Source organism: Elgaria multicarinata, chromosome 2, assembly GCF_023053635.1.
Source record: "Elgaria multicarinata webbii isolate HBS135686 ecotype San Diego chromosome 2, rElgMul1.1.pri, whole genome shotgun sequence".
Lineage (NCBI taxonomy): Eukaryota > Metazoa > Chordata > Lepidosauria > Squamata > Anguidae > Elgaria > Elgaria multicarinata.
In genome coordinates this window covers 157,705,190-157,723,268 of record NC_086172.1, presented here as the reverse complement: position 1 = coordinate 157,723,268, position 18,079 = coordinate 157,705,190, and the positions used below count along the sequence as shown (strand labels likewise).

Sequence of the window (18,079 nt, the reverse complement as noted above, 5' to 3'; positions counted from 1 at the left end):
GGATTTCTTATGGAAGCAGCACAACGGTGTCACCGATAAGGAATTAGGACCCAAAAGTAACCTAAGTAAATCAGTTCAGCGGGGCTCTGGCCATGTTGCCCCAATGCAGTAAGAATGGCCTCAATTTACAAAACGTGGTTAGGAGATTGGGCGCCCTGCTGTGGGCTTCTCTTAGGGCTGTTGAACCACTTTCAGGGTGAGAACCAAATTCCATTTCGGAGAAGCTCTAAGGAGCCACATTCCAGAGGCGGGCTTGGCCGAAGTCAAAGGGGTGAGGCCAAAAATACCAGCATATTGTAGCTGAAAGCTCTTGCTGCTAATAACAAAGCCTTAGAAAAGAGTTTTCAACCTTTTAGAGTGGGGCGGGGGCCTGTGCAAAACTGGGAAATTACCAAATAATCAGTGGTTGGGACAAAGGGGGCGTGCCTGAGGGGAGGGGATGGGAGGGGCCTTCAGGGGAGTCCTGAAGGGACAGATTGGGACCCCAAGCTTGAAGTTCTGCACCCCGGCTTATATCCTCCCTTCCCTTCTTTCCATCACTTGCATGAATTCTCCCGACCCTTCCACAATTTACTTTGACTGCTGTGTTCATATTGGCACTAACAATGGTAAACATTAATCCGGTTCCCGCCTGACCAGGGTTTGCAAACCCACTTCAAACCCTGTTTTCACACCCTAGTTATGTTGGCAATCACAGCATTGTGATTAGTTCGTGCCAATGAAGGCACATAGTACTATACTGTAGTGAAACCAAACCATGGGAAGGAGTGAATTCATGCAGGAGAAGACAGGAAGGAATGCATGAAGCCATGGCATGCAACCTATCTCCCAACTCTGGTTAAAAGCTCAGGAAGATTACATTTGCACTACCCCATAGGTCCATCAAAGAATATGTATGCTTTGCACACATGAAGTCCCCAGTACAATCTATGGCACCTCAAGTTAAAGAAGCTCAGACAGAAGGGCTGAAAAAGATTCCCCTGACTGAGACTTCAGGGAGCTCCTGCCAGGCAGAAGACACAGAAGACTGGGCTAGATCAGAGTGAGCAGAAGCTAAACCAGGATCTACTGGTAGATCACTGGATGAATTATTATTATTATTATTTAAATTTCTTAGATGCCTTTCTCAACAACAACAAAAAGACTCAGAGTAACTTGCAATAAAATTAAGACATCAAAAAATAACTAAGTTGCCATATCACTTGCCATGAAGTAAATCACAGATGCCATTATTAGCATCACTACACTTGAAGCAATGGTGTAGTTGTGCAGATAACTTTAGTAAATAATTTTGATAATCCATTTGTTACCATTTGTATTAGCACTGCATTTGACTAGGAGTGATGTGTTGATAGGTTTTGTATGACACTTTGTATTCAAAAACAAAAGGGGGAAAAAGTTGAGTTTTCTATATTGTAAGAATGCTCTTCTTGGGTATTTTAGCCTAACTGGAGCACAACTAGGAACTAAACACCCTATTTTATTGTTTTACTCTGTACAGCACCATGTACATTTATGGTGCTATATAAATAAATAATAATAATAATAATAATAATAGTAAAACAGCTTAAAACAACTAATATATCTCAACAAAATACCATCACCCCATAAAGCAATTAAAACATCAGTGATACCCATAAACAAGGTAACTGATGCATTAAGAAGCTAGAGAGAGCATTCCACAATTAGGGAGCCACCACCGAAAAGGCCCTCTTTCTTGTTGTCATTCTCCAAACCTCCCTCGGAGCAGGCACTCAGAGGAGGGCCTCAGGTGTTGATTTGTAGCAGGTCATTGCATGGCCTGCACATATTTGACTACTAGTCGAAAGCCAAAAGGCTCCCCCTTCCCTCAACACCACCAACACCACCACAAAAACAGGCTCTTAGAATCCTTGATCTATAGCAACCCACATGTAGATTTGTCCTTGCATGGACAGGTCATCCCTATGTGTGGCACAAGGAAGTGCAGGTAACTTGCTCTGCCCCCAGAGCCTTCATTTTTGCATCTAGCTCTGCCCCACCAGTCACTATTTTGAATTTGACTCCAGCTGGTGGATCCCAGGATTTCAGTAAAAAAAGAAAAGAGAAAGTAATTCCCATGATCCTGAACCCTGAGCACATATGGGTTAGGCAGAACACAAGGGCCTGACTCAGTAGAAGACAGCATTAATATATGTCAACATTTTCAAATCTCTGCATTATGATGATGATGATGATGATTAAAAACATTTCTTGGCCGCCTTTCAGGACAGAAGCCCTCATAAGGCAGCTTACAACAATAAAATACATAAAATATTAAAAGCAATAAAGTATCAAAAATATTAAAAGCAATAAAACAGCAATGAAAACAATAAAACCAACAATATAACCAGCAGGAACCACAATAGCAGCAATAATAGCACCTGCTTGGGTTTCTTTGCCTCGCTGAATTAAAGATGCCATTTCTTGATTTAAAGATTGCACTTCATTCCGGAGAAGCTGGTTCTCGAGGCGAAGATTGGACAACTCGTGCGATTTGCTGTCAGTAGGCGTGAGGCTACGATTAGCTTCTGCAACTTGCGGTGAATCTTTTTTAACTTCCACATCGGTCTCCAGTCCAGAACTGGAACTATCAGGCGTCTCTGTACAAAGAGATCCACATGTAACCAGGCACATTCCTTTGCTGGGCTACTTTTTACGATGTCGACTCAAAAACAAACTCGGTTGAGTTCAATGGAAATTGCTCCCAGGTAAGTATAGGACTGCAGCCTAATATACAATTCTCTACTGTAGCGAACAGGGACGCTAGATGCCAATTTTGCAAGATGTATTATAAATGACTACATCACTACTACTACGAAAAACAACAGAAGGAAAACCAAGACTACCATGCTGGCCCTTAAGGGGAAAGAAATCCACATTCCACAGTTGGGCAGTACCCACATTTCACAAAAATGTGCAAGCTCATGAATTCTTGCACTATCAGATTCTACAGAACTTGAAAGCCTGTACTTTTTTTTTGTGGTATTTGGGTTGGTCCTAATCAAAGGGTTTGCCCAAGTCTGGACAACAACAACAAAAAAGGTACTTTCTTCCTCCACAGCTCTGTTGGATCCATATCATTACCATAAACAAACACAATCTATTTCACAATGCAGAAATGGTAGTAAGGTGTAAATCCACAACTTATGATCCATAAAGCCAGCTGAAGTCTAACAGCGACTGGATAAACCTCCTGGTTTTGCCATTTCTCTGCAAAAACAAGTAGGTAGGTAGGCAAGTGTCATGCGTGCACACATGTGGCATTTAGCAGGCTAATGCACAGCTAAGTGGCTGTGTTAGTCTCAGTGGGCCACACATCTTAGAGGCCTGATGTAGGCTGATTATGAATGTATGCAACAAAACTGATCCCCCAAAATTCTGCAGTCTTAGCAGCTGTTTAGGAGGAGCGCTTTCCCACCATGTGTAAAATAAGACTGAATTAAAACTGAATTAAAACTTCCATCGTTGTTGGAAGGCACCAAGTTGGGGAAGGCCGGGGATGGGGGGGGGGCTTAAATGAGATCCATAACCATGCCCCCACCCACCACAGACTTCTAAAAATGGTAGTTAAGGGGGCTGTCTCAAAAGGTAAGGGGGCAGCTCCCCTCCAGCAGTAATTTGAGTACTAATTATAAAACCAGCATTAGGAACATAAGAAGAGCCATGCTGGATCAGACCAAGGGTCCATCTAGTCCAGTATACTGTTCACACAGCGGCCAAGCAGCTGCCAACAAGAAACACACAAGCAGGAAAGCACCCTACTACCCATGATCCCCAGCAACTGATGTACATAGGCATATTGCATCGGATATTGGAAGTAGCCTATAGCCATCAGGCTAGTAGCCATTAATAGCTTTCTTCTCCAGGAATTAGTCTAACCTTTTAAAGCCATCATGTCCTGTGATAGTGAATTCCAGAGTTTAACTATGCGCTTTACAGTTGTCATCATTTTACAGATGAGGGCCCTGGTGTGAAATGACAATACAGCTCTTCAGTCGATCTACAGCAATCTATCTAAGTGCTGTAGCCTAGCTACAGTTATCCATGCTCTGATAACCTCTCGTTTGGATTACTGCAATGCGTTATACGTGGGGCTGCCTTTGAAAACGGTCCGGAAGCTTCAGCTGGTACAAAACAGGGCAGCCCGTTTACTAACACTGACTGGCCGGCGAGATCACATTACGCCAGTCCTTTTACAACTTCATTGGCTGCCAGTCCAGGTCCGGGCCCGATTCAAAGTGCTGGTATTGACATTTAAAGCCCTAAACGGTTTGGGGCCAGGTTATTTGAAGGAACGCCTCCTCCCATATGTACCTACCCGGACCTTAAGATCATCTACAGGGGTCCTTCTCCGTGAGCCCCTGCCAAAGGAAGTGAGGCAGGTGGCTACTAGGAGGAGGGCTTTCTCCACTGTGGCACCCCGGTTGTGGAATGAGCTCCCCAGAGAGGTCCGCCTGGCGCCTACACTGTACTCCTTTCGTCGCCAGCTGAAGACCTTTTTATTCACTCAGTATTTTAACACTTAATTTTAACTCAAATTTAAATTATACTGTTTTAACTCTGTATTTTAACCTTATATCAATTGTGCTGCGTGGTTTTATCCTGGTTGTGTTTTTTATATTGTATTTTGTATTTGTATTTTTAACTTGTTGGTTGTTTTATGATGGTTTTAATTTTTGTGAACCGCCCAGAGAGCTTCGGCTATTGGGCGGTATAAAAATGTAATAAATAAATAAATAAATAAATAAATAAATTAGAGCTCAGCAGGCACCCCAAATTGTGCACCCAGATGCTTAGAGCACACTGCTTTAGAAATCACATTCAGACCGGGCCCCATGCAATCGTAACAGTAAGGCTAGGATCCTCTCACCACTTTAAAATATTTCTTAATATCTGTAGCCTTCTCGGTGGCTACTCCAGTGCTCTTGAACTCTCTTCCCAGGGAAGCTAGACTGGCTCCCTCCTTGATGTGCTTTAGGAAGCAGGCAAAGACTTTTTTGTTCCGGCAGGCCTTTGGCAAATAATTGGGACCTTTGTCTGTGCCAAGGACTTTTAAAACTGTCATTTTAAATGTTTTAATATTGGAATATATTTAATATATTTTAAACGATATATATTTCTATTTATAGGTTTTTAATCTATATGTTTTAAATTCTGTAATGCCGCCTTGAGGCCCAGCATTGGACAAAGGGTGGGATATAAATAAATATAATAATGATAATAGTTATGCTTAGCTACCGTTGCCCGGTGCCCGAACAGAAGCGTCTTCCCCCATTTTCATGCTCTGCGAACTCGCTGACACGGAGCTCACACTCGAAGTCCGAGAGTGATTCTGAGCAGTGGCTGTCCTGTTTTTCTCTCTTTTAAGGTCCTTTTTCCCATTTGGTTCCTTTTCAGAGCTATTGAGAAAGTTAAACAGGAGTTCGTCGTTGGGTTCAGACTTTTTCCTCCTCACAAACTGGGATGACAGTCTGGGCGCAGAAACCGCTTCCGTGGGTAGGGGCACTTCCGCGGATGCCCGAGGCGTCGCTTTGATATTGGCGGTCCCGGCCAGGATAGTCGCTTTCGGATGTTTAATGTTATCTGCTGCCGCGGAGATAAAGCTCGATTTAGAGGATGTCTGGAACTGCTGCTCTTGGGTCTCTTGGTGCAGCCTGGGGTACTCGCTGGCCATGTCCAAGCGGCTATCACTGTAAGTTAGATTGCCTGCATTCTCTTTCTTGCTTAAAGCCGTCGCAGCTCCTTGGTCTACTCTGTTAAGAAGGTCCTCTGCCTTGCCGGCCAGGTCAACAAACCAAGACATACCGGAAGTCAAAGATGATATGTAATTTGATCATCCGATGCTCACCTATGGGAAGAAAGATACGAACAGTGGGAATTTTAGATCAAACAGACACAGGCCAAAATGCCAAAAGACTAAGGGATTTGGCTGTTATCTCCTTTATGTCACCATTCAAAGTCAATTTCCTACTGATGTGCTGAGGAGGCTGTCCCATCACTCCGTAAAATCAGAGCTGAAATCCAAACGTGACACCAAAGTATGGGTCAACCAATATTTCGTCAATTCTTTACAAATTTATCATCAGGGCAATGTGGTAGGTCACTGCCAATTAATGTTATACATTTATGGGCAGGCTGTCCTTTTCATCCTGCAAATGTATTTATTTCAGTGCTACTAGAGGCTGCTCTACAGGAGATAAATCACCCAAAGAGCTTTGGTTGTGGGGCAGTCTAGAAATATAATAAACAACAACAACAATAATAAGGAACAGCACTGAATCCATGGGTTTACACCCAGATCTGCTGCAGTCACATCAAAAGCAAGAGGGTCCAATTCAAGAAGAAAACTTGGTGAGAAGTTCAGAAACTTGAGAGACCACCTGGGCCTGCTCTAGTTGGACCCCCACCCCACCCCAGGGCTAACTGACATCATGACCTGTGGGGAAGAAGAAGGAGCTGTTTGGTCTGCCCCTCCTTTGGGAGATCTGAGAGGGGAGCAGGGCCTTCCTACCAGCCCTGCTGAACAATCTCCTTAATTTCTTTTTCTTTCCCCCCTCTTTCCCCCTGAGGGCAAGGACTGCCTTCTTTACTGATTGATTATAAGCCACTCCAGGAGCCTTTTTGGCTGAGGTGCAGGATAAAAATACCATAAATAAATAAATAAATAAATGGCTATGCCTGGGAACAAGACTGTGGAAAGGTAAGCTTTGAGAGGATGAAAGGTTCAGCTTACCTTTTGTTCCCTAAACTGGGGCTCACCCACTTCCCACTTTCTCTCTGATTGTGGCAGAACTGTGGTGATAGTACATTTGACCTGCAAGAGGTGGATTTGGGGCACTATTAAGGGCAGGTGAATGGGGGACAGACAGATCTAAGCCAGACAACACAATCCAGTGGGAAGCTCTTCCATACGTTAGAGTTGTGCAAGAGCCAAGTCTGGACTTGCCAACCTTTTTATGTACAATAAATAAGAGTAGTTTGCCATGTTCAGGTCAGTTCAACTACTATAAATGCCTTCCCCCAAGGAAGAACTGTCAAAAACGTACTGGTTAAGTATTTCTATCTGACAGGTTAATCTTCCTCACAGTTGGAACACAGGGGCAAGAATATGAATAAAGATTATTTATTTATTTATTTTTATTTATTAGATTTTTATACCGCCCAATAGCCGAAGCTCTCTGGGCGGTTCACAAAAAAAACAAGATCAGTCAAAATATCAAAACATTTGTATATTCGAATTACCATACATATAGGAATTATTTAGGGGCCATTTACTCAAGGATCTTCCTTCAGTGTACACTTGCTTAGAAATTATTATTATTTAATAACACTTAAAGTGCAAAAAAGTATAAAAGGGAAAAGGAATGAAGAGGGAAGAAAAAAGAAAGCAAACTCAAGATGTCAGAGCAGAGTGATCTTTCTAGCAGGGAGGGGGAAGTAAGATCCTTGTAGCTGTTCCTTCTCTAGCTGATGGGGCCAGGCTAGCCTTCCCCTTGCCATGATGTCCTTCCTGGGAGGCAGGGGGCGTGGCACCCCAGTGGCCCATAGTCCCATGGTTGAACAGCATGATCAGTGGTCTGGAAACAAAGCTCTATGAAGAGAAACTGAAACCACTGGGTAAGTTTAGCCTGGAGAAGAGAAGATTGAGGAGAGACATGATAGCACTCTTCAAATACTTAAAAGGTTGTCACACAGAGGAGGGCCAGGATCTCTTCTTGATCATCCCAGAGTGCAGGGCACAGACTAATGCACTCAAGTTACAGGAAGCCAGATTACAGCTGGACATCAGGAAAAACTTCCTGACTGTTAGAGCAGTACGACAATGGAACCAGTTACCTAGGGAGGTTGTGGTCTCTCCCACACCAGAGGCCTTCAAGAAGCAGCTGGACAACCACCTGTCAAGGATGCTTTAGGGTGGATTCCTGCATTGAGCAGGGGGTTGGACTCGATGACCTCATAGGACCCTTCCAACTCTGCTATTCTATGATTTTATGGTAAAGGCCAGAACGTGCTTCCCTTCAGCTCGACAGTGCCAGGGCAAGTGGAAGTTGGGGTTGAGAGTTCTTTCTGGCAGGAGGAGAGGAAGCAAGCGCCCAACAGATGCTCCTTCACTGGCCAAGGCAGGGGACCAAGTTGGTCTCCTGCTTGCCGTGACATTCTTCCTGGGAGGTAAATATTTGAACCAAACAATCCCAGATGCAGGCAACACCAAATCCCTACATCACGGCAGCAGTTTTTCCAACGTCTGCCATCATGAAAACTGCTGCCAGCTACATTGGTGATTGCTCCGTTCATGGATTACAGGTGCCCACACAAATAAATACCAGGGGATGGTTGTGACTGTGTGTCGGGTGGCAAAACAACACTTCATAAGCTGACTATTAGGCAACTATTTAAATAGCACAGCCACGGCATATATAAACATATTGCGCCCGACATCTGCATTTTAAAGAGTCACACCTTTGGCAAACTTGTGCTTGCCATGTAGATTTAATCTGTGTGGGTGGCTTTTCTGGGGCACAGGAAGGACATATAGTAAGAAAACGTAAGAAGCAACATGGAATAAACATGTGGGCATCACCGGGGACTGGCATGCATTTGACATTTGCACAAGCTTTTGCCACCAGTAGGTCTAGAGTACTTCATTTCTCCTATTCTCTTTCTTCACTTTATAAAACAACAACTCTGCACGTAAGATTCCCTACAGCCCTCCTGTCCCAGACCTAATTTCTGCCTCATTCCACAATGCCTTGGGTGACTTTGGGCCAGTCACTGAGTCTCAGACTAACCTACCTCACAGGGTTGTTGTGAGGGGGCAAATGGAGAGGAGAAAGAAATTGAGTTCCTTGCAAGAGGGGAAAAGTCAGGATATAAACGTAATAATAGGAATAATAAAAAGCATAATGCCTCAAATTCTGTAGATAATGTATAGCCACATCATGACTACTAGCCAATGAGGGCCTTATCCTCCATGAAACACTGCCTGCAATTCCATGCCAGGAAAAGCTTCACCTGCCGGATCTCGGCCTGTCACGCGTTTAGCAGAAACTCTTGATGTAAGAATGACCCCGGGCATCAAAGGCCTGTGTGTCAGACGCTGTACAAAGCGCTCCTTCTCCTTAGGGACCGCAAATATTACATTACATTCGCAGGAGACCCCTGTTCATGCACTCCCCCAATCAAGTTTTTTAGGCCGCTGCTTACCCTCAGCCTCAGTTCGTCCCGACCCTGCCACGATCTCTGGAGCCAGGAGCCCAGATCGGACCCAAACCGACGACGAGGAGGAGAAAACCGACAGTCGTAGCAGCAACCGCAGCTACGGCTAGGCCGCAGGCTAGTCAGGGCTATCCGGATGCATCTTCCGGGAGACGTGGCCGCTTAGTCTGCGGGCACAAGGACCCAGCGGCAACAGCCTCTTTCCCCGCGCAAGGCGCCGGTGCGGACAAACCCTGTGCGGAAGTGACGAAAGCACGCACACCTGAATCACCACGCCCCGTGCCGTACAGGTACCGTCGGAAGCGCATAGAGATATGAAAAGTGTAGAGTCATCCATAGCCATAGAGGTATACGGAATCCTCTAAGACTTTCTGCCTCTTTGCATGGGAAGTAGGAGAGGAAAAGCTGTTCAGTTGTAGATCAGAATTGCCAATGTAGCTCTACTCCCAATGCAAAGTGTATAGGGTTGCAATCATCACTGATATGTCAAAGGATGAGGCGCTGCCAATTTCAGCCGATAAAGAGTCACTGGCAACTAGATGCCTTTACTAGTCATCAGAAGTTTTAAGGTGTGTGTTTTGTGTCTCTATATTCTGAAGTGACACGCGGATTGATTTGGGCTTTTTATGTTACTTTGATACATCACAATCCTATATGTCTACTCCAAAGTCTCACTGAGTTCAATGGGGTTTGGGTATATGCTGCAATCCGATACTTCCTTACCTGGGTGTAAGCCCCACCGAAGAGGAAGGAGCAATCTGTATCAAGATCACTGGTGTGCTTGTGTGTGCATCTAATAGGGTACATCTAATAGCATATGCCCACTAATAGAGTGTCTGCATACGATCCCTGAGCCAGTCTTACCTGCAGCTCTTGGGGCTGAAAAGGTTATGCATCCCTGCTATATGCACATATCTGGGAATAAGTCTGATCGCACTCAGTAGGACATGCTTCTGACTAGATACTCCTGTGTCATTCTTCTGCAGTCCGTTCATGTTTTGATAATGTCTGAAGTATTGCAGTAGAGATCTGTATTTGTGATGCTGCATTTCACCAATAAAGATCTAGTAGGTGACAATAATAAAGGCTTTTGGAGAGTTAGTGTATTTATTTATTTATTAGTTTATTTATCTATAATATTTAAATACCACTCCCAAAAGATTTCAGAGCAGTGAACAACAAATAGAATAAAAGAATTAAAAACGCCATATTAAAATTTGCTATTTTTAAAAGAACAAGTTCTGATAAAATCCAAATTTTGGTAAAAACCATGGCCAGACATTCAGCCTAACCTTCCATTTTCAGGAGACACCTGCCTGACCTCCAAAGGCAGGGAATTCCAAAGGAAGGGGGCCACCACACTGAAGGCTCTTCTGGTTGACTCTAATTGAGCCATAGGTCCATGTAGAACTATTAGGAACATGCCCTTAGATGGCATCAGTGACTGGGCAGTTTGGTATGGGAGAAGGTGCTCTCTCAAGTATCCAGTCCCAAGTTGTTTTAGGCTTTAAGCTACTTTATCTACTTCGGCACTGTAACCTCCACACCATCAGTATGAGGATATTGTTGGATCCTGGAATGGATCCTGGATATGTTTCCAGGGATTTACTAATTGCTGAGGAGCTGGAGGAATCAGAAGACTCAGCAGAAAACTTAAAGGTCAACGTTGCACCTGGACATTGATGACATGATTGAATAATTGGTGACTTGATTGTTTCAATTAAGGGATTGCAAGCAGTTGCATCATTGTACAGTTAGCCTATAAAAAGGAATGTATTCCCATGTACATGTATCAGAAATGATCAGATATCAGAGCTGTATTGACTGACCGTATGTAAGTATTTGTATTTGTGATTGCCATAACTAAATTATATTTTTATATGCCAGTAAAGGTTTCTTTAAACCTACTGAAAGTCTCAGTCTTAATCTGTGTCTGTGCTGACTTTGCTGGAAACCGCTGCAAAACTCTGTTATAAGGTTATTGGCCAGAAGCCCAGTCTGGCAATAACTAAAATAAGGTTGTAAATATTAGACCAACATATCCCAATAGATATTACCAGTGTTATTCTAAAGCTGCTATTTCCAAATATGGGGATGTGAACAGTGCACTATATGATTATAGGGTAGTTATTTCCAGTGGGATGGCCACAAGTCTGTTGCAGCTAAAATCAAACCTTAAGGACTAACAAATTCATTTTGGCAGGTGTGGGGAACCTTTGGCCCTCCAGATGTTGACAGACTACAGCTCCCAATATTCCTTACCATTTGGCCATGCTGGCTGTGGCTGATGGGAGTTGTAGTCCAAAACAATTTGCCTACTGGCATCATCAGATGCATGGAATGCCATGCTGAGTTGGGAGACACACACATGTAGATTACAACTCCCATCATCCTCAGCCAGTGATAGCTGGGAGTGATGGGAGTTGTGGTCCAACTCATTTGGAGCACACCAGGTTGTGGAAGGATGGTGTAGGGAGGGGAATAAAATGTAATATTAGCAGTGAGGGCTATGAAATCCAAGAAATAACAACGCTAGACTATAGTGCAGGGGTTACATTTCGGTTGAGAGTCTGTCTAGTCCAGCAACCTGTTCGAAAGAGCACAAACGTCTGTCTTTGCGCCTTCTTTTCTTTTCTGGAGCAGATGGATGTGTCAGAGATGCTGCTGCCAAATCATTGCAACAATAAAGTATTGGATTTCTACATTGTCTCCCCCAAGCAGCTACCATTGTTACCAGTCTGATGAAGGATGGTGTCCACAAGTAATCAGGAACTCAGGTGTCTGCAGAGAAAAGAACTCTTGTCTACAAAGGGCAGCCACAAAGGGAATCAAGAAACATCGCCCCTGCCCTCTTTCTCCAAGAGTTTGTCATTTGCTGGAGCGGCATGAGATGCAGGTCCCTGTTTTGGAGTGGGACTCGGGAGATCTAGGTTCTAGTCCCCATTTGGCCATGGAAGCTCACTGGTTGACTTCGGGCCGGTCACAGAGCTTCTTTAAACGAACAATTTATAGCATGCTGGTGATTGACCACTCACGGATATTCGCAGGTCATTTTGACGACACAGAGATCCTCTTGCACATCCCCCACTCCACTTAGCGATTAAAAAAGGCCTAGGAAACCCAACTCTTCTCAAAAACGTCAGTATTTATTGATATTTCCTGCGTGTGCAGGAGGAGTTGTGCTATAACATGCCCACTAGATGGCACTGTCCCATTAAACTGCATTGAAGCTGTAGAAGCCGCATGATCGCTGCTCTCTTTCTCTGGTAATTACAGCTCACTGCAGAAGTGGAAGAAATGCAGGAAACAGCGCCGTGATAAGCGAACACGATTTTCCCCAGTCTGAAGGAGTTCACAAACTCTCAGCCCAACCTACCTCACAGGGTTGTTGTGAGGATAAAATGGAGACGAGGAAGATTCTGTACGCCGCCTAGGGTTCCTTGGAGGAAAAAGGCAGGATATAAAAGCAATAAATAAATCATAAATCAACATAAACTTTTGTTACAAGTGCTTTTTCATATCAACAGAGAAACAGTCCCTGGCATGACTGGTCCAAGATATTTTGCTTCCTGAGACAAAGGACAGAATGGTGTTCCCGTGCAGAAGGCAGTCGGACTGGCAGTTAAATCTTTCCTGAAGTACAAGTAACAAGAATACTATGAGCATATGCAAAGTGTCTTTCTCTCACTACTAAATAAGTACAATTATCCCTCATGGTGGAGCCAGTGCAGTCCTGAGGCTACAAACTTATGCTTGGATCTAACAGTGCTGAGTTTAGTGCCAACCTCTACTGTGGAGAAGGATTTAGGGTATAATCCTATGCATGTTTAGGCAGAAAAAAAGTCCTACAACTTCCAGCATGCCCAAACAGCAAGGAGTAAATTAATACGACACCAGAAAAGCCCCTTGCACAAAGTGTAATTACAGGAGCTCAAATTTTTGGAGGGTATGATATGCTCTGGTCCTAACCATTTTAATTCCTTAATAAAAACTGGGATATTATTTTCAGTAGAAAATCTTTGCTAGATCTTATCCACATGTTATCAAACATTTTAAGAATTAAAGAATAACGTTTCTCGCCTGCCCAAGGGTCTCTACTTCCCTTGCTCAGCTTCGTCCATTTTCTTCTGCTGCCCCTTATGCCTGGAACGCTCTTCCAGAACATTTGAGAACTACAAGTTCAACCGCAGCTTTTAAAGCTCAGTTAAAAACTTTTCTTTTTCCTAAAGCTTTTAAAACTTGATTTTGTTCTGACTTTATACTGTTAGTTTTACCCTACCCAGTGCCTGTTTACCCTACCCTGTGCCTGTTTGCATTCTCTTCCCCTCCTTATTGTTTTATTATGATTTTATTAGAATGTAAGCCTATGCAGCAGGGTCTTGCTATTTACTGTTTTACTCTGTACAGCACCATGTACATTGATGGTGCTATATAAATAAATAATAATAAAAATAATAATAATAATTGAATTAATATAAATATATGACATTTTCACAGGGCTGGACCTGCCATTAGGCAGAGTTGCCTCAGATGTTGGAAGAAAGGGCTGTGTGCCACGTGGCCTGCCTTGAGACCCCTTAAGCTAGTCTGCTGCCTTCAGGTGCACTATAGGAAGCTGTCCCATTGCCAGTATTGAAGAAAGATTAGATTGCCAGTCCAGTTGACTATTGTACATGAAATAGGAGGGGCGCCATCTTGCTCTTCACCTCAAGCTGCAAAATGTCTTGGTCCAGCCCTGAATTTCCATGTGAAAATACCTATTATTGAAGCAAATAAACTTAAAGACATAAAATACATTTTGCATGTACAAGAAAAGGCCTAGGGAAAACGCAACAGCATCCAATCACAGTGGGAGTGAGTGTAACCCCTATGAAATAGATGGTTTAGTCTCTTGGGCAGGGCTCTCAGAGGGCGGTTTGGAGAAGAAAACTAAAAGGAAGCGAACCAGTTCTGCTAAAAGCTGAATATGAGAAGAATTTCTGTTTAATTATAGGCTCTTATCACCTTGTATAAAGTAAATTGGACTGTTAATTGTGTACAGTAGCATTTCAAGGGGGTGGGGAATCATTTTTTTGCATTCTTGATGTTTGTACTAATTATATTATTGCAGGACTAATTCTTTGAACTACAATGTTGTTCAATATTATTGCAGGGCTAATACTTTGAACTACAATGTTGTGTTACTGATTGGGGATTGCCCTGTGAAATAAAAGTTAAGAAAAATCTACAAAAGGGACTTCCGAAATACTCAGCGCCTGGAGATACGGACAATGTGTAACATATTTCTGTAAACTTGGTGTTTACTAAAGACCTATATGAGTAGCCTATTCAGTATCGAACTTGGTACTTAGAATAAGATCTCTCCATTTTAAGCTATTAGAACTAGAAGACAAAGAATTAAAAAAAATGTTTTTATGTGAGTTATAGTTTGATGTGATGCTACAAGTATATTTCTAATAAAAGTAAAAGATGGAACAAAAAGATTTTTCCTTTACTAATTCTTGTTAGAACAAACCCAAAATTGAATCTATCTAAAAGTATTTTTGGTGTATGCTTTGTTTGAAGTGAATTATCAGCTATAGGTCCTTAACTAGTAGCCAAAGTCTGCCTAAACACTAGAACTTTGTTTTGAAAACACTCAGCAAAAGCCAAATCTGTAACATTCAATTTATGATCCAACAACAACAACAACAAAAACTCTGAAAAATGAGTCTTAAGGCCTTAGCTAGACCTAAGGTTTATCCCTGGATTGTCCAGGGGTCAAACCTGTTCATCTAGGTGACACACAGGGGATCCAGTGCTCAGGCAGCGGTGAACCCAGGATAAACCTTAGGTCTAGCTGTGGCCTGTATCACCTTCTCCTGAGAACTCCCAGTTTACACATTACAACATAAAAAGCTGTTATATCTATGTAGCTTATATCTAGTTTTCATGAATGTACTTGAAGGAGACTAACCAACACTTGCATTTGGTGGAGTGAGGCAAACAAGGCAGCTGATCCAGGATATCATGAAAGGGCTGAAAATTGTCGGTTATTTTATTTATTGCTGTATTTTGCTCCCAGAGAGAGATGCTTGTAGGATTTTCTGCCTCAGGTGCCAGAATAACTTGGTCAGCCTTCGTTAGTATGCATCTTGACTTTAGGAATTGGGGTTATTTGCAGTTTCTTTTCAGGCAGCAAAATGGCAGGCTCTGAGACACTAATGAGGCTTAATTCTGCATGGACACATATAGGATTGCACTGTAAAACTGGCAAAATATGATGTTATGTTCTCTCAAATGTTCAAATTTAACTGGTTTGGACATTTCTACACATTTCAAACATGACTTAAATTGTATAATACATGTTATACTTTTCAGCCTTCTCAATGGGCTGTTTGCCTAATTAGGAGAAAATATTGATCTGTGCAGTCAGAGTGGCTACATTTAACTTGAATTAAGTTGATGTGCCTGGTTAATTTGGAGGCTTAGATAACAGGCTGGGAAATATTTTACCTCAACATATTTCATTTGCAATTTGTTTTAGAATGGAGAATATTTATTTAATAATATAACCTATATAGCTATCATTTAAATGTTAATGCCAAATGGGAGATGATTAGTTAAGGAGGGGTTGAACTTTTTTTTAGAAAAGAAAAAAAGATCAAAATTCTTATACTTTTCAAACTAAAACGTCTGACTCAAGTCTACTTTGAATTTCAGTTTTCATCCAGCAGGGGGCACTGTTTGACACCTTTCAATTTCCTAAAGGATAGTGCAGCAATTCTGTCAGTGGCAAATATTGAACAAAAGGGAATATATTTTCACAGGATTTGGGAGCAGCTTTTATTTCCTAAAACATTCCAAGGATGGTGTTTAGGCTATGATTATTATTTGCTCCCAGGCAGTGGAATGGATTTCCAGAGGAGGTTCGTCAACTTAACAGTCTTTAGCATTTAAGAAAGCTATAAAGACTGATCTATTCTGGCAGGCCTATCCAGTGGAATCTTAGGATGTTTTAATAATGTAGGGTGACCATATGAAAAGGAGGACAGGGCTCCTGTATCTTTAACAGTTGTATTGAAAAGGGAATTTCAGCAGGTGTCATTTGCTGCCCCTTACGCCTGGAACGCTCTTCCAGAACATTTGAGAACTACAAGTTCAATCGCAGCTTTTAAAGCTCAACTAAAAACTTTTCTTTTTCCTAAAGCTTTTAAAACTTGATGTTGTGCGGACTTTATACTGTTAGTTTTACCCTACCCTGTGCCTGTTGGCATTCTCTTCCCCTCCTTATTGTTTTACTATGATTTTATTAGATTGTAAGCCTATGCGGCAGGGCCTTGCTATTTACTGTTTTACTCTGTACAGCACCATGTACACTGATGGTGCTATATAAATAAATAAATAATAATAATAATAATAATAATTTGTATATATGGAGAACCTGGTGAAATTCCCTCTTCATCACCACAGTTAAAGGTGCAGGAGCTATACTAGAGTGACCAGATTTAAAAGAGGGCAAGACACCTGCATCTTTAACTGTTGTGTTGAAGAGGAAATTTCACCAGGTTCCCCATATATACAAATGACCCCTGCTGAAATTCCCTTTCAATACAACGGTTAAAGATACAGCAGCCCTGTCCTCCTTTTCATATGGTCACCCTAAATAATGTATACTATGTTTTTAATTCAGTTTTATGTATTTTATTCTTATTGTTGTTCCCCACCTCGATCCAAATGAAGAGGCAGGTAAGAAATATAATGATGATGATGCTTTAGTAACACTCTCAGTTTAGAATTCTAAATTTGTAGAGCAGTTCTCCTTCCTGGATACTTTTTCTGGAGAATGAATATAAGAGAAGGAAAAGGGATGTGCGTTGAAAATATATAAGGCTTAACTTCTTTTTCTAGAAGGGCCCCTGCGCCTTTCATAGCTCAATGCAGGAAGAAATTCAGTATATTAGCATAGCTAATTGGTTTGCTTGCAAGTAATTAATAGCTCAGCTGCTCAGTAAGGCAAGGCAAGGCAAGGCAAGGACATCAAATAGTTTATAGTATCTCTCTGGCATCAGATTTAATAGAAATGTACATTGCACCACATATATTATTTTTGTTTCTGCTATCCATATGTGATTTTGTGTTTTATGAGAAAATATTGGGAAACTTTTGTCCATATTTTTAACATATTATGGACAAAGTTTCCAAAATTCAAACAGCCCATAAAAGCTAGGGCCATTTGGCAATATTTTCAGTGGGTCGTACTCTCAAATAAATGTGCGTAAGATTGCAACCTGACATCCCAATCCTAAGCATATTTAGTCAGAACTAAATACTACTAAATTCAATGGCATTCAGCTTGATCCTAATCAGAGTTAGGTGTTCCTACAGCCATTAATTTCAAATTTTATATTAGTAAAATACTTTTATTAGGCCAACTCAAAGGTCATAAAAATGTGCATGCTTTTGAGGCTTCTAGATCTCTTTATCAGGCAAGATGCAGGGATTGCCCATCTATAGAGGTGAACTAGACAGTCTTCTAGGGTGCCAAGTTTAGTGGAGCACCAAATTTGAGGGGTGGGTGGGGAATACAACTCTCTTTTTTAAAGTCTTAGTTTTTTAAGATTTTTTTTTTAGTTTTTTCTATATTGGATGAGGTGACAGTGGCAGTTAAAGCAGAATGGCATAATGGATGATTTTGGATTTACAATATTACAAATTATAATTAACATTTTTAATGCATTTTTATTTGAAATCGGACTGAAATGTCATGGCTGCTGTATACAAATCTAAAAAAAATGTTTCTATTTTATCTGATTTCAGCAACATTGGCAGGACAGAAGGACGGAAAACCCGAATAATTATG

The 18,079-nt window shown here is 41.9% G+C and overlaps 1 protein-coding gene across 1 annotated transcript in view; it reads right to left on the bottom strand.

Annotated features, from left to right (window-relative positions):
* Nucleotides 1–9,436, bottom strand: part of GOLGA5 (golgin A5) — a 31,003-nt gene extending 21,567 nt beyond the window's left edge. Inside the window, exons 1-3 of the mRNA XM_063117979.1 lie at nucleotides 9,226–9,436; nucleotides 5,260–5,869; nucleotides 2,403–2,621 (exon numbers count right to left, since the gene is read on the bottom strand). Of these exons, the coding sequence (XP_062974049.1) occupies nucleotides 2,403–2,621; nucleotides 5,260–5,824 (784 nt within the window). The 5' untranslated portion in view covers nucleotides 5,825–5,869; nucleotides 9,226–9,436. The remainder of the gene's footprint in view (nucleotides 1–2,402; nucleotides 2,622–5,259; nucleotides 5,870–9,225) is intronic.
* Between the last annotated feature and the right edge of the window lie 8,643 nt (nucleotides 9,437–18,079).